The sequence below is a fragment of the Lutra lutra genome, chromosome 14, assembly GCF_902655055.1.
Source record: "Lutra lutra chromosome 14, mLutLut1.2, whole genome shotgun sequence".
Taxonomy (NCBI): domain Eukaryota; kingdom Metazoa; phylum Chordata; class Mammalia; order Carnivora; family Mustelidae; genus Lutra; species Lutra lutra.
In genome coordinates this window covers 54,556,080-54,570,324 of record NC_062291.1, presented here as the reverse complement: position 1 = coordinate 54,570,324, position 14,245 = coordinate 54,556,080, and the positions used below count along the sequence as shown (strand labels likewise).

General features: G+C 35.5%; 1 protein-coding gene across 2 annotated transcripts in view; it reads right to left on the bottom strand.

Moving 5' to 3' along the window:
• EXOC6 (exocyst complex component 6) overlaps positions 1 to 14,245 on the bottom strand; it is a 242,882-nt gene that overhangs the window by 113,729 nt on the left and 114,908 nt on the right. For both annotated transcript variants that reach the window (XM_047702238.1, XM_047702239.1), the window contains exons 13-14: positions 9,043 to 9,140; positions 3,745 to 3,850 (exon numbers count right to left, since the gene is read on the bottom strand). In XM_047702238.1, the coding sequence (XP_047558194.1) occupies positions 3,745 to 3,850; positions 9,043 to 9,140 (204 nt within the window). The remainder of the gene's footprint in view (positions 1 to 3,744; positions 3,851 to 9,042; positions 9,141 to 14,245) is intronic.

Genomic DNA, 14,245 nt, shown 5'->3' with positions numbered 1-14,245 from the left:
CAAGATTTTTACCAAAAGCCAAAAAGCTTTTACCAAAAGCTATTTATACTTAATGAATTCCAATCTATACTTCTATCTTAATATTTGTTGCAACCTACTTAAACCAGTAAAAGTACCCTTACTTACCAAGGTGTCTAATGATCTTGTAGATGTTAAATCCAATGGACTTTCCCAGCTCTCTTGTTACCTGATTTATCTAAAGGAGCTGACACAGTTCGTTCCTTCCTGGTTCTTAAATGATCTCTGCTTCCTTGGCATCCATCCCCCAAACTGATTTTTTTCTTATTTCTCTATCTTCTTTATATCTCTTCCTCTTGTTATCTCTTAAAATTATTGCTATGTAATTACACGCTATCCCATGTCTTCTCTTCTTGCCACACATATTGTCCTTGGATGATCTCATCTATTCTCACCACTTCAGTCACCTTGCAAGTACTATTATCTCCTAAATCTACAATTCCGGGCTAACTCTCCTGAAGTCCAAATCCATATATCTAACTACCACTTAGACACTTCCATGTGGCTGTGACATTTGGGACATACTCAGTAGTTCTAACAGTGAAATTATCATCATTTCCTTCTAAATCTGCTCTTCCTGTGTTCCCTTAGTGAATGCTACCATCCTTCAAGTCTGAAACTTGGCTATCATATTTTACCCTCTATCTTCATCATCCCTCATATGCAATAATCACCAACTCCTGTCGTTCTCCCCTCCTAAACATCTCTTTTTTTTAAAGATTTTATTTATTTATTTATTTGACAGACAGAGATCACAAGGAGGCAGAGAGGCAGGCAAAGAGAGAGGAGGAAGCAGGCTCCCTGCTGAGCAGAGAGCCTGATGCGGGGCTTGATTCCAGGACCCTGGGATCATGACCTGAGCTGAAGGCAGAGGCTTTAATCCACTGAGCCACCCAGGCGCCCCCTAAACATCTCTTAAATCAAATTCCATGGCAATAACTCCCACTCAGGTCACCAGTCTCTCTTAACAAGATAACTGCAACAATCCCCTAGCTGGTCTCCCAGACACTAGTCTTACTCTCCTCCAATCCATTCTCCACTCACTATCCAGAGAGAGAGAGAGATTGATCGATCAATCTATTTATCCATCTTCCTTCCTTTCTTTCCTTCCTTCCTTCTTTCTTTCCTTCCTTTTCTTTCTTTTTTTAGAGAGAAAGTGTTGATCAGGGCAGAGAATGGCCAAGGAAGAGAGAGAAATCTTAAGCAAGCTCCATGCTCAGCCAGAGCCCATCCCAGGGCTCGATTTTATGACCCTGAGATCACACCTGAGATGAAATCAAGAGTCGGACGCTTAACTAATTGAGCCACCCAGGTGCCCCCAGAGAGATCTTTCTAAAGCACAAATCTGATTATGGTTTTATCGCTTAAAACCCTGTTGTGACTTCTCAGCAACCCTCAGGATAAAGGCTGAACTCCCTAACACTGTTTACGAGGGCTTTTACAGTCTGGCCCTTTCTATTTCATCTTCATTACTTGATCTTCATCTCTTATATTTTATCTACTTTGCAATTTATGCTACAGAATTACAGCCTTTCTGCATGCTGCCTCCTCTATCTTAAGGAATGCCAAATTTTGTGAATTGTAATGTCCTATTTATCCCTCACTTGACTATAAGTTCCTTGTCAGCAGAAACTGAGAAACCACCAAATAGCACAGTGTCTACTATATGGCAGGTGACTAATAAATAACTGAATGAACAAAGGTATTCTTAGGTACCTCCAGCAGAAAGAAACTTTCAACTGGCTGGTAATGAAAACATTCATACACAGCAGTGTCTCTCCAGAACTGGTAGGTTCAACCTTTCCAAATTTAGAGATTCAATTAGGAGTACTACAAAAACCAACAAAAAGTTGCTATTCTTTAAAATCACCTGTAATGATGCAAGTGCTAACTCATCTCCAATTTATGCTCTACAGAATAATGAACCCAACACTATTTGGAATAAATTTCAGCTTTAAGAATTTTAATTTTAATGACATTAAAGACAATAAGAGTATGTTCTTGTTTTAGGCAAAGTGTTCTAATCAAAGTACAGTTATCTGCAAAAAGACAGATCTTTGCATATATGTTCAGTCTTACTACTTGTTCACCTAATTTACACTGAAAATATAACTAGAGTTATTTGAGAGATAGCTTTATATCTTTTCTACTAGTTTTAATTGAAAATTATACTCAAATTAGGAAAAAAATGGAGTATATCCAATGATACTAAATAACTTAATGAGATTTTTCTTTAAGCTTGCATATTTAAATTTTCCATGTAGCTTTTACTTCAACATTAGTTCTTCTTTTTAATAATATATGAACCAATGAAGACAACTCCTAACAAGCTTAATCCTAAGAGGTACTACATATTTTGGAAGCACACTACAAGCAAAATCAAACTTCCTTTTAACTATAAACCTATTATAGATAATTTTGTGTAATTAGAAAGGACATTAGAGTTGATTTAGTTCAAACTTCTCATTTGACAGATGTGGCACAAACGCCTAAATAGGGTAAGTCATCTGCCTATAATAAGCCACAGGCAGAGCTGGCATGTGAACTGGGGCCAAATCCAATCTTTATACAGATGCTATAGTCTGAACAAACTTATTACATTAAAACAAATTAAACAAATAATTAATTAGTAATTAAATTAGTAATTAAAACAAAAAAAATAAACAAATAAAGCTACGACCTGTGGAACGTTCTGGTCTTCTGTGTCAAAAGACAACTATTATGTATATATAATGACAGTCTTAGCTATAATCTACAAGCTATGAATTACATGGTCCTATATTTAGTGACTATTACACAAAATATGCCTAGTTTATGTATATAAAAAAATAAAAATTTACAATCAGAGTTCACACAACTCACTCAAAATTCATTTTTGTTCTTCATTGTGAAGAAATAAAAATGTAGAGAATAACTAAAATTATAAAGATTTGGGAAATAATAAAAAAGAGTAAAGAGAAAAAAAAGAATAAAAAAGTGACAATAACAGAAAACATGATATCCTTTTCCCAGGACATCTGATTCTGCCCAGAGATAATAGATAGGTACAACTGTATGCTTATGTGCAGGTATGAACACATATGTATGAATACACACAAGTATGAATACACAAGTGCAATTGTGTGTATTCCCACAATACTCTACATGCTGGCCTATTTTCTTTCCCTATCCTACCTTTTGTTCAGACATCTCTACTCCAAAAATCCATATTCCTACTTCAAGAAAAATCTACAGGTGGCAATTGCATTCATACACCTCTTATTTAACCAAGATAAACTTTTTGCAGAAGTATATTTCTAGAAAAGAAAACACAAAATAAGATTTTCCACGGTGATGAACATTTCAAACAAATTCTCCTCTCTTTCCCTAGAATGTAATCTATTCCTATAAGCTACTCAACATTTACTTTGTCTAATTTAGAATGTACATAATGTTACTAATACCTGTCCTGGGAATTCAGGACATTTGGGACAACTGACATTTGGGACAACTGCTCCAAGAATCCCCAGGAAAGTCCCTTCTTAACTTCATAAAAACAGCAGCACTAATAGTAGTAGTAACATAATTTTTTAAAAGTTAACAAAACATAATTGATTTTCTCAACACAACAATAACAACAAAAGCTTCAAAAGAAGCCACTCTCACAATGTCAGGTCAATATTAGGTAGCAATAACTATTATGAATTTATGTTTAAGAAAATTCTGGAATTAAAAACTAACTTGTACCTTCTCAAGGTCTGGATCTTGAAAGGGAAATTTACTGATGACTACTTTATATTCTTCTTCATTAACAATAGGAATGGGGCTATAATTATCTTCTTCAAAAATGTCCCTGTTAAGAAAAAAGAAGTGAAAATTTAATATTAAAAAAGTGTATCACTAGAGTGATATAGGACAATACTTACCAAAAAAAAAAAAAAAAAGACCATTACTTCAAAAGCATTTTATTAGACAATTCTAAAATTCAATATAAAATAAACTCTGTCCCTCAAAATTCACTTGATCTTAGCCAAAAGGCCGAGAAGCTACTATCCCTCAAAATTCATGTGCAATCTCTTCCTCCCACTTGTTTTACATCCTCTCAGCATTTTAGTCTTAGTTTTTTACTCTAGAACAATTTTTTAAAAAAGATTTATTTAAGTAATCTCCACGCTCAATGTAGGAATCAAACTCATGACCCAAGATCAAGAGTCACATGCTTCACCAACTGTGCCAGCCAGACGCCCCCTAGAACAATTCTTAAGATGTGCAGTCAGAACAAACATTATCTATAATTAAAAACAAAGCCATGAGATGAAGAGTATTCCAGTTGTATTTCTTGTTAGGGACAACTCTCAAATTGTAAGTATTTTCTCTCTTCCCAACTAGATCATAAATTCCCTGAAGATGAAAACAGTGCTTCTATTTATTTATTTTATTTAGTCTTTTCAAAATGTTGTGCTTACAAAAGGACCTTCTATAACTAGTAAGGCAGAGACAGTTACTACTCACCCAGTACCCTTCTGTTCTCCTACACAGCCCTTTTGCAAAGGCACAGAGCTGTATCACCAGTTTTGGCCACTGGGTTGTGAATGGAAGCTATAGGTGTTGCTTCAAGTCTAACTTACCAGCTAACTGGGTAACTCTCTTTCCAATGGTAATAGGGCAGACCACATGTTGAGAATGTAGAAACACAAATGCAAACAGCCTGGATCTTGGACTACTAAACCTACTAGGGACTTCTGTGTGAGAAATAAAATGTCTATGTTCATCTGCTTAGATATGGGGCATTCTTGTTACTGTAGCTTAACTCAGACTATCCAAATATACTTGCTGTCCAATCATCAACTTTCTTTTAATCAGGAACTCAGCTTGACCAATATTTATTCAGCATCTATTGTGTGCTAGGGGTAATTGTGATGAAAATTCCCTACTTCATGAAGATAAAAGCAAAATCTTTGTTCTCAACCTAAAAGGAGATACAGATATGAAAACAAATAATAACGTTTATAATAATGTGTTATATATACAATAGAAGAGGCACAAGGTTGAGAAATAGCACAAAGGAGAAATGATTAAGTTTATCAGATTAGCTAGGCCTATCTCATGGAAAGTTTTATAAAGAAAACATGAGCTCTGTAGGGTCTTTCAAGATGAAAAAGAAATACTTCTAAAGAAGTTATGGAAGAACAGGACTTCCGAAGGATGGAACATAACAAGTAAAAGCATAAGGGGTAAAAAAAAAAAAAAAAAAAAAGTATGAGCATAGGAGGGAGTAAACCACAAGTAGTGCAGTACTACTGAAGTGTCAAGTAGACAAAAGACATGGTGTAAATGAGGCCGGGCAGATGGATAAACTGAGGCACCCAGATTTTAGCCTGGAGTAATAGGTCCACTAAAGGGAGGATAAACTGGAAAAGGGACATTAATGAACACAGAGGCCACTGCAAAAGACTAAAGAATAATCTAGATAAAAGGTGATAAGGATCTGAATTAAAGCTGTCCTAGTGGAGCCGAAAGGAGGTTTAAGAAGTAGAATATATAGACAGGATTTAAAAACTAAATGAGGATTATGAAGGAAGGTGTAATCTGGATGTATCTGTGGTTTCTAAACAGGGCAAAGGGACAGATGATGTTAAGTGTCACTTCATTAGAGACATTGCTGAGGTAAAGAAGATCTCAAGAGGATATAGTTTGAGCAGTGGATGACTGGTATTTCACTGATAAATGGTCCTAGGGTCTTGATGAGAGGCTGGAAATAAAGGCACAGGTTTGTAAATCATGATGGTGTGCAAGATAGATACAATAAGACTGTATGGAATAAAACTCTGTTCACCTAAAATATTGTGAGAGGCTTCAGCTAATTCTATTTCCTTCTAAACAGTGTTTTAAAATAAGGGGTTAAAAGAAAAATTATACTATAGACAACAAACAGATGGTTACCAGAGGGGAGGTGAGTGGAGGGATGGGTGAAATAGGTAAAAGGAATTAAGAGCACACTTATCTTGATGAACACTGTGTAACACAGAATTGTTGAACCACTATACTGTACACCTGAAACTAATATAACACTGTATGTTAACTATATTGGAATTAAAATTTTTTTAAAAAGGCAAGTTACAGGTTAAGAAACTGCTAAAAGGTCTGCTTTTCCCTCTCCCACTCCCCCTGCCTGTGTTCCCTCTCTTGCTGTCTCTCTCTGTCAAATAAATAAATAAAATATTTAAAAAAAGAAAAAAAAGAAAAGAAACTACTAGAAGGCCATAAATTACTTACTTTACACAAATGGCAAGGAATCATTTATATGCAAGGAAAGATAATTTATTAAATGATACAATCACATTCTGAAAATGTTAATGTAGTCTTAAAAGGGATTGTTCACTGAACTGAATTCTATGAACATTTACTGAGTTCTTACTCTGTATAAAGCATTACAATTGGGGCTAGGCAATCAAGAATATAAATATAAACAATACTGGTATTCACAATATAGTTGGAGAAAACCACACATGGATACATAAACTATAATAATAGTCAGACTATAAATTCTATCATGGAAATAGCCAAGTTTTAATTATTCAGTAATGATGACAACTTTTACTTTTTTGCCATTGTGAGGTTGTCACTTCACTACTTGTAAAATATTTGAAGATTTAGGTCAGGAATAAGAAAAGCTTAAATTCTGCTACTTCTCTTATTTGTTTCAAGATTTTATTCTTGAAACATATTCTTCTCTTATTTGTTTCAAGATTTTATTTTTAAGTAATCTCTATACCACCCAACATGAGGCTCAAACTTACATCCCTGAGATCAAGAGTTGCATGCTATACTGATTAAGCCAGCCAAGTGCCCCTCTGCTACTTCTTAAAAATCTAAGCAAAAAGCATGGTCTAGAAGGGTACTAAAAGTACCCATAATTTGGGAATTACACATTAGAAGTGCCAAGCTATTCATTCATTGTCCTCCCCAACTACAATGGAGGATAACATTAATCTTATCTCCATCTGAATGAACCCACTACCTTCCCAGAGAGAAAACAATACCTCATGGTTTCCCCAATCTTGGGGAACAAACTCATTACTAGAGGTCTTTTTTTTTTTTAAGATTTTTTTTATGTATTCGAGAGAAAGAGACAGAGGGAGAGAGCACATGAGTTCTAGTACAGGGTTAGGGGAGGGGGGCAGAGTGAGAGGATCTCAAGCAGACTCTGCACTGAGCATGCAGCCCGATGTGGGGCTGGATCTCATGACTCTGAGATCATGACCTGAGCCAAAATCTAGAGTAGGATGTTTAACCGACTGAGTCACCAAGGTGCTACCTCATACTAGAAGTCTTATGATAAATAAGAGAAAACACATTATATCATAGCATACACATTACAGATTACCACTCCTATTAATAAGCACTACCTGTATTTCTAAAACGGTAAAGATCAAAAATTGCTGAGACTTAATACATGTTTCCTCAAGACTGTCAACTCTCCACTTGAGACAACATCCTGACAACATAACCCCTAAAGAATGTTAACACAAAAAGTGCAAATCAGAATTTAACAAAAGTGTATCTCCTTATGAACCACTTAGGTATTTTAAAAAGATTTCTATCACAGTATTCAGGTCAACCCTCCATAGTTTTGAAAACTGATAAGGCAAATGCCAAGCTGATGTTAAATTCTTTCACATATTTTCTGTTTTAATCTCATCAAGTATTATTGCCTCATCACTTCTATCAATTTGGGCAACCTAGATGTAAGAGCTCACGATTTACATTTTGAAAGAAAGAAAAAAAAAAGAAAGGAAGAAAGGGAAGGAAGGAAGAGGGAGGGGAGAAGAAAAAAGATTTTAGAATTAGGGAACAAAGTTTCTCTTCTCATGGCAATACAAAATTTTATAGATCCTAAAATACTTTGTCCATTCCCTGCAGGCAAGTGATTAAAGCAAAAGTAATTTTCCTAATTAGATGCTTTAAAGATTTTTAATCTAATGTTGTTTATTAAAATAGCACTTTCTCCAAACAAAATTTAAAAGGTAGAGATCTCTGTTTCTAATATTAAATACCTTTGAATACTTACAGCCTTACATCCAATCATTTATTGGAGGAAAAAAAAAACTATAGAGATTAGAACTAAGAGTAGTATAATTAAAAATTTATTATAAATGGTTCAGCCACTCTGGGAGAAATAGTATGCTGGTTCCTCTTCCTCAATTTATTAAACATATGTGCCATATAATCCAGCAATTCTACTTCTGAGTATATACCCTAAAGAACTGAAAACAGGAACTTGAACATGTATCTGTATATCAGTGCTCCCAGCAGCATTACTCACGACAGCAAAAAAGGTGCAAATGACCCAACTGTCCATAGATGGATAAATGGATAAATAAAATGTGGTCATATCCATACAACAGAATATTATCCAACTTTGAAAAAGAATGAAATACTGATACATGCTACAACATGGGTGGGCCTTGGAAACATTATGCTGAATGAAATAATCACTGTAGGAGTCCACTTATATGAAGTACCTAGAGTAGCCAAATTCATAGAGACCAAGTAGAATGGTGACTGCCAGGGGCTAGAAGAAGGGATGAGGGAGTTAATGGTTAATTGATACAGTTTCTGTTTGGGAAGATGAAAAAGTTCTGAAGGATAGTAGGGATTGCTGCAACAATATAAATGAACTTAATGTCACGAAACTGTACATTTTAAAAAGGTTAAAATGACAAAATTTGTTATGTATATTTTACCACAATGAAAATTTGTAACGTTTTTAAAAAAGATTTTATTTATTTATTTGACAGCGAGACAGCCAGAGAGGGAACACAAGCAACAGAATGGGAAAGGGAGAAGCAGGCTTCCCACTGAGCAAGGAGCCCAGTGCTCCATTCCAGGACCCTGGGATCACAACACAAGGCAAAGGCAGAAACTGAACGACTGAGTCACCGGGCGCCACAATAAACATTTTTTATTGCTAAATGTAAAATCAATCATTTTAATATTTAACAAACTTTTTCCCTTTTAAAGTTCCATGGCTTTTGGACTAACCTGAAAACTCCAGCCCATTTCTTAAGAAGTGTTTCATTGTATTGATCTCTTATTTCAAATAAAAGGTCAAAAAGTCGGTTCACTGGAAAACCATAACCCTAAAACACAACAAAGTGATAAACAAGTCAAATAAATACATACACTCAGAAAAGAAGTGTTGGGAATACTGAAGAATTGTTTGAAAGTGATCACTATATCATATTGTATGTCATTCTACCAGCACAAAAAGAAGGTATCTTTTTTACTTTCTACTAGGTTGCATTAGGGTAAAAAAGAATCTAGAAAGAGTTTATGAAGCTGGAATAATTTTTCTATTTCTTCTTTCTTTCAGTCTGGATTACACTGTTAATCTTAAAAAGTATTAGAAGTGGGGCATCTTGGTGGCTCAGTGGGTTAAAGCCTCTGCCTTCAGCTCAGGTCATGATCCCGGGGTCCTGGGATCGAGCCCCGCATCGGGCTCTCTGCTTGTCAGGGAGCCTGTTTCCTCCTCTCTCTCTCTCTCTCTGCCTGCCTCTCTGCCTACTTAGGATCTCTGTCTGTCAAATAAATAAAACAAAATCTTTAAAAAAAAAAAAAAGTATTAGAAGTCAAGCCTGAGGAAAAGTTCAGGTTTAGTGATCTACATAATGGTATCTTGGAAAGTGATCCCTAAAAAGGATAAAAGAAGACAAGGGAATATATTTTGTCTGAAACAGGCTGGCTTCCTTTTGCACCTTCAGTTTAAGATCGACTTCGCTGTATAGGGAAAAAATATACCTTTTCATCGAACATATACTCTCCCAAACTTTATTCCTTTCCAACTCGAAAGTCACTAAAATTTTACCCATTTTCAGGACCAAAGATTTCTGCTGTATCAGAGTTTTCCCTTCTTTCCCTTCAAGGTTTCCCCCTTCCTTATTTTTGATCCTACTCCTGCAGGAACTGCTCCATGGACTATCTATTCACTATTATCTTTAACTTCCACTAGTTCCTTTCTCTTTGCTAAATAAATGTGCTAACTACCTACCATCCTTAAACCAAGAAAAGTAATAAAAAAACAAAAAAGCCCTTCCTCAATCTGCTGTGCCCTGCCAGATGCCTCCTTTTTTTACTCTCTTCATAGACAAACCTACTACAATCTAACTGCCACTCCTATTCCTTTAAAATTGCTCTCAACAATGTCACAGATTACCTCCTAAATATAAAAGGCGAAGATGTCTCATTCTACATTACCTCTCTTGAAACTCATCTGCTTTGAATTCTGTAACACTACTCTCTCTCTTTGTTCTCCTCTTGTTTATGAACAGTCATCCTTCCAGTTGCCCTTTTTCTTCTATCTCCACCCTTGGATTTTTCTTCTAAGTCTCTAGCATAACCTGACGTCTACTGACTTCAAACATATTTTCTCTGATTATTCTGAATCTACATCTCTAGTTATGCCTCTGGAAGTTCCAAATATTTAATTCCAATACCTGTGAGACATCTCCAATCAGTATGCTACAAGCATGCTAAAGTTAACTTACCTCTTCCCTTTCCAACTAAACAAAGTGCTTTTCTTATTTCCTATCTGTGTTAATAGTTCTACCACCAATCCAATTTATCAGGAAAGAAACTTGAAAAACATCTAAACCCCACACACAAACATATCTAATCATTCACCAAATTCTTTTGATTTTACCTCCTTCACAAATCTCAAATCTATCATTCCTCTCTATGACTTATTTTTTTCCAGAAGTATTCCCATTGCCACTGCTTTATTTCGGTCCTTCACAACTCTTGCCTCGACTGAAGTTCCAACCATCTGTCTCTTTCAACTCAATCTATTGCCAAGACTCTTTAAATTATCATTTAAAGTATAAAAATGATCATGCCATTCCTCTGGTTAAAAACTACCAAAGATTTATTAAAGTCCCACAATTCTTGCCATATTTTGGATCAGTTTCATTACCACTATTTGCCTTTCTTTGCTCATACACATCTACTATAGTTTCTATCATAAACTACTCGACCAATCTCATGCTCACCATACTAACCCTCTATCTATAGTTTATACATGCTGTTTTTTTTTTAAAGATTTTATTTATTTATTTGACAGAGAGAGATCACAAGTAGACAGAGAGGCAGGCAGAGAGATGGAGGGAAGCAGGCTCGCCGCTGAGCAGAGAGCCCGATGTGGGACTAGATCCCAGGACCCTGAGATCATGACCTGAGCTGAAGGCAGCGGCTTAAACCACTGAGCCACCCAGGCGCCCCTATACATGCTGTTTTATTTTCTCTGCCATTCATGCCCCTTTCTTGATATGTACCTGATAAATTTATCTTTTAAAATCCAACTCACATTTTAACTTTCTATACAGACTTTCCCAACTCCTGGAATCAGTTAGACATTCTATCATCTGCGAGGTCAAAGCTTTTTAATATACTGCTATATTAATATGTCTTATGCATCTTGTTTACAACTAAACTGTAAATTTCTTGAAAGATTGTTATATCTCACTGTCTTACTGATTTTTATACCTCCATCGTTTTACACATCATCTAGCTACTAGTACATGGTGGGTACTCAAAAAATGTTAGTGAATGAAATCATAAATGTTTACTTCTGATTTACTGAATAGGCAATAAATGGGCAAAAAAAGGGCAAAAAATATGCTAGTGTTAATTTTTAATGTTCTTTAGTCAGCTTTAAGTAACAAAATGAAATATGAAAAGAAAATTTTCCTTAGGGTGGCTAAGTGCCAATTTTTAAATACTAATTATCATGCAGTATTCTTTAATTTTTGTGAAAGACCCTCCCCAATTCTTTAATTAAAAGGTATAACTTGAGGGGCGCCTGGGTGGCTCAGTCATTTAAGCGTCCCAACTCTTAATTTTGGCTCAGGTCATGATCTCAGGGTCATCAGGCTCCGTGCTGGGCATGGAGCCTGCTGGAGATTCTCTCTCCCTCTGCCCCTCCCCACCTCTCTGTCTTACAAAGAAAACCAGCAGCAACAACAAAAAAGTATAACTTGAAAAGTCAGCATTTATTAACTATGTATAATAAAACCCACCTAATACTCAGCCTGTCAATGGAATGAAAATACTGCAGGACTGCTGAATAAGTAATAAGTTCAGTGGAATGAAAATACTGCAGGACTGCTGAATAAGTAATAAGGATTCGTTTGTTTTCCTCAATCTTATTTCAAAGAAGTTAAGATTAGAAAGGTACACTTACAAGGGCTTATACATCCATTATTATTACTTTCTAATGCCTCTATTACCTGAATATTGTCTATTACTCTTCTCCAATTCTCTAGAGATCCTTGGAACCACAGCACGTATTCTACCTTCAATTGTACTCGAAGTGCCAGTTCAGAACAGTCCATTATGGTTTACAAATGGGAGCTTGTACCAGAATATAAATCAATGCAGCTAACTTACATTGAGAAAATCTTGCTACAAAATAAATGCCAGTTGATCTAAATTTTGTACTTAGTGATGTAGCAGATTTACATTCTGACAGAAGCTCCTTTTTGCTATGGATCCATAACAGTTTCTGGACTAGTAACCCTTTCCAGACCAGTGAGTGGTATCCCTACCATGCTTTGAGTAGTAATGCTTTGAGTCACTAAGGATAGCAAAACTCCCCCTCACGTTATTTAGAGACAGGCCTAAAAAAATTAACGTAGTCTCTGATAAAACTTACCAAAAGTTTTTTTTTGCCTAGAAATCAGTATTACAGATATATCTGTCACAAAATTTATGAAAACAAAAAATCCACATTATCCCAGTGTTACAGTAGAAGGCAGAGAAATTAATAAAGATATAAGACGATAAAATAATTTACTGAAGGAGTATGTGGAATCTTTTTAGGTTTAAGAATAAAGTAAGCAACTATTATTCTAGGACGAAAAGAATCTTGTGATGAAGCAAGTAGTTTCAATTAGCATTTCTCAAAGTATATTATATGAAGCTCTAGATCTATAAGATGTCATATGGGGGGAAAAAAAGACCCAAGGATCAAATATATCAGGAAAATGCTGCATAAGCACCTTCCTTTTGGAATCATATGGTATAAATTTGCTCTGAGAAAGACTTTTAGTGGAGAAATCTGTTTTATTTCACTTATTTCCCAAATGTTTTAGAACACAGAACTCTTTTTAAAGTAACATCTATTATCACACTTTGGAAAATGTTAACCTATATTTAACAAAATGTTCTTCCAACCATAAAAATACCAAAAGTTTAAACATGAAAACAAAATGCAACAATTCTTGACCATCCATGATCAAGAAAAAGGGACAAGCTTAAAATTTATTCAATTTTAACCTTATTTTTAAAAAGAAAAAAAGCAAGACACAAAGAAGTAAAGTGATTTGCTCAGTCCTTGTACACCTGAAATTAGGGAGAAAATGAGTGGATACAGCTTTCAAACTGTATGTTTTCATATTTGTTATTACACTTAAAAATCAAAACAATCCCAAAAACTTGGAACAAAACCATTTTCATGAGGATCTAAAGCTTAGGAAACCTATAAATATACAATTAATCAATAGAAGAGGTACAAACTCAGGGTCTTGTGTGACTCCCAGAGCCCATGCTAAGGCAGAACTTGCATTTTCTCATTTCTAGTTCAAAGTTCTTTCCACTATACCATGCACTTTTTTTTTTTACTACAAAAATAGCTGATCTAGACAAAAACTTTATTCTAACTGAATGACTAATATTTTATTTATTTTTTAAAAGATTTTATTTATTTATTTATTTGATAGAGACACAGCAAGAGAGGGAACACAAGCAGGGGGAGTGGGAGAGGGAGAAGCTGGCTTCCCATTGAGCAAGGAACCCAGTGTGGGGCTCGATCCCAGGACACTTAATGACTGAGCCACTCAGGTGCCCCAAATGACCAATATTTTATTATTATTTTTTTAATTTAAAGATTTTATTTATTTATTTGACAGACAGAAATCCCAGGTAGGCAGAAAGGCAGGCAGAGAGAGAGGAAGGGAAGCAGGCTCCCCGCCAAGCAGAGAGCCCAATGTGGGGCTTGATCCCAGGACCCCAGGATCATGACCTGAGCCAAAGGCAGAGGCTTTAACCCATTCAGCCACCCAGGAGCCCTCAAATGACCAATATTTTAAAAGATGGTAATAATTCCTGAGCTCTCTCCAAACTTCATAATCAGGAAGCTGGGGAGAATGAGAAGTCTTGGGTAATAGGGAATACCAATACATAAGCAAACATT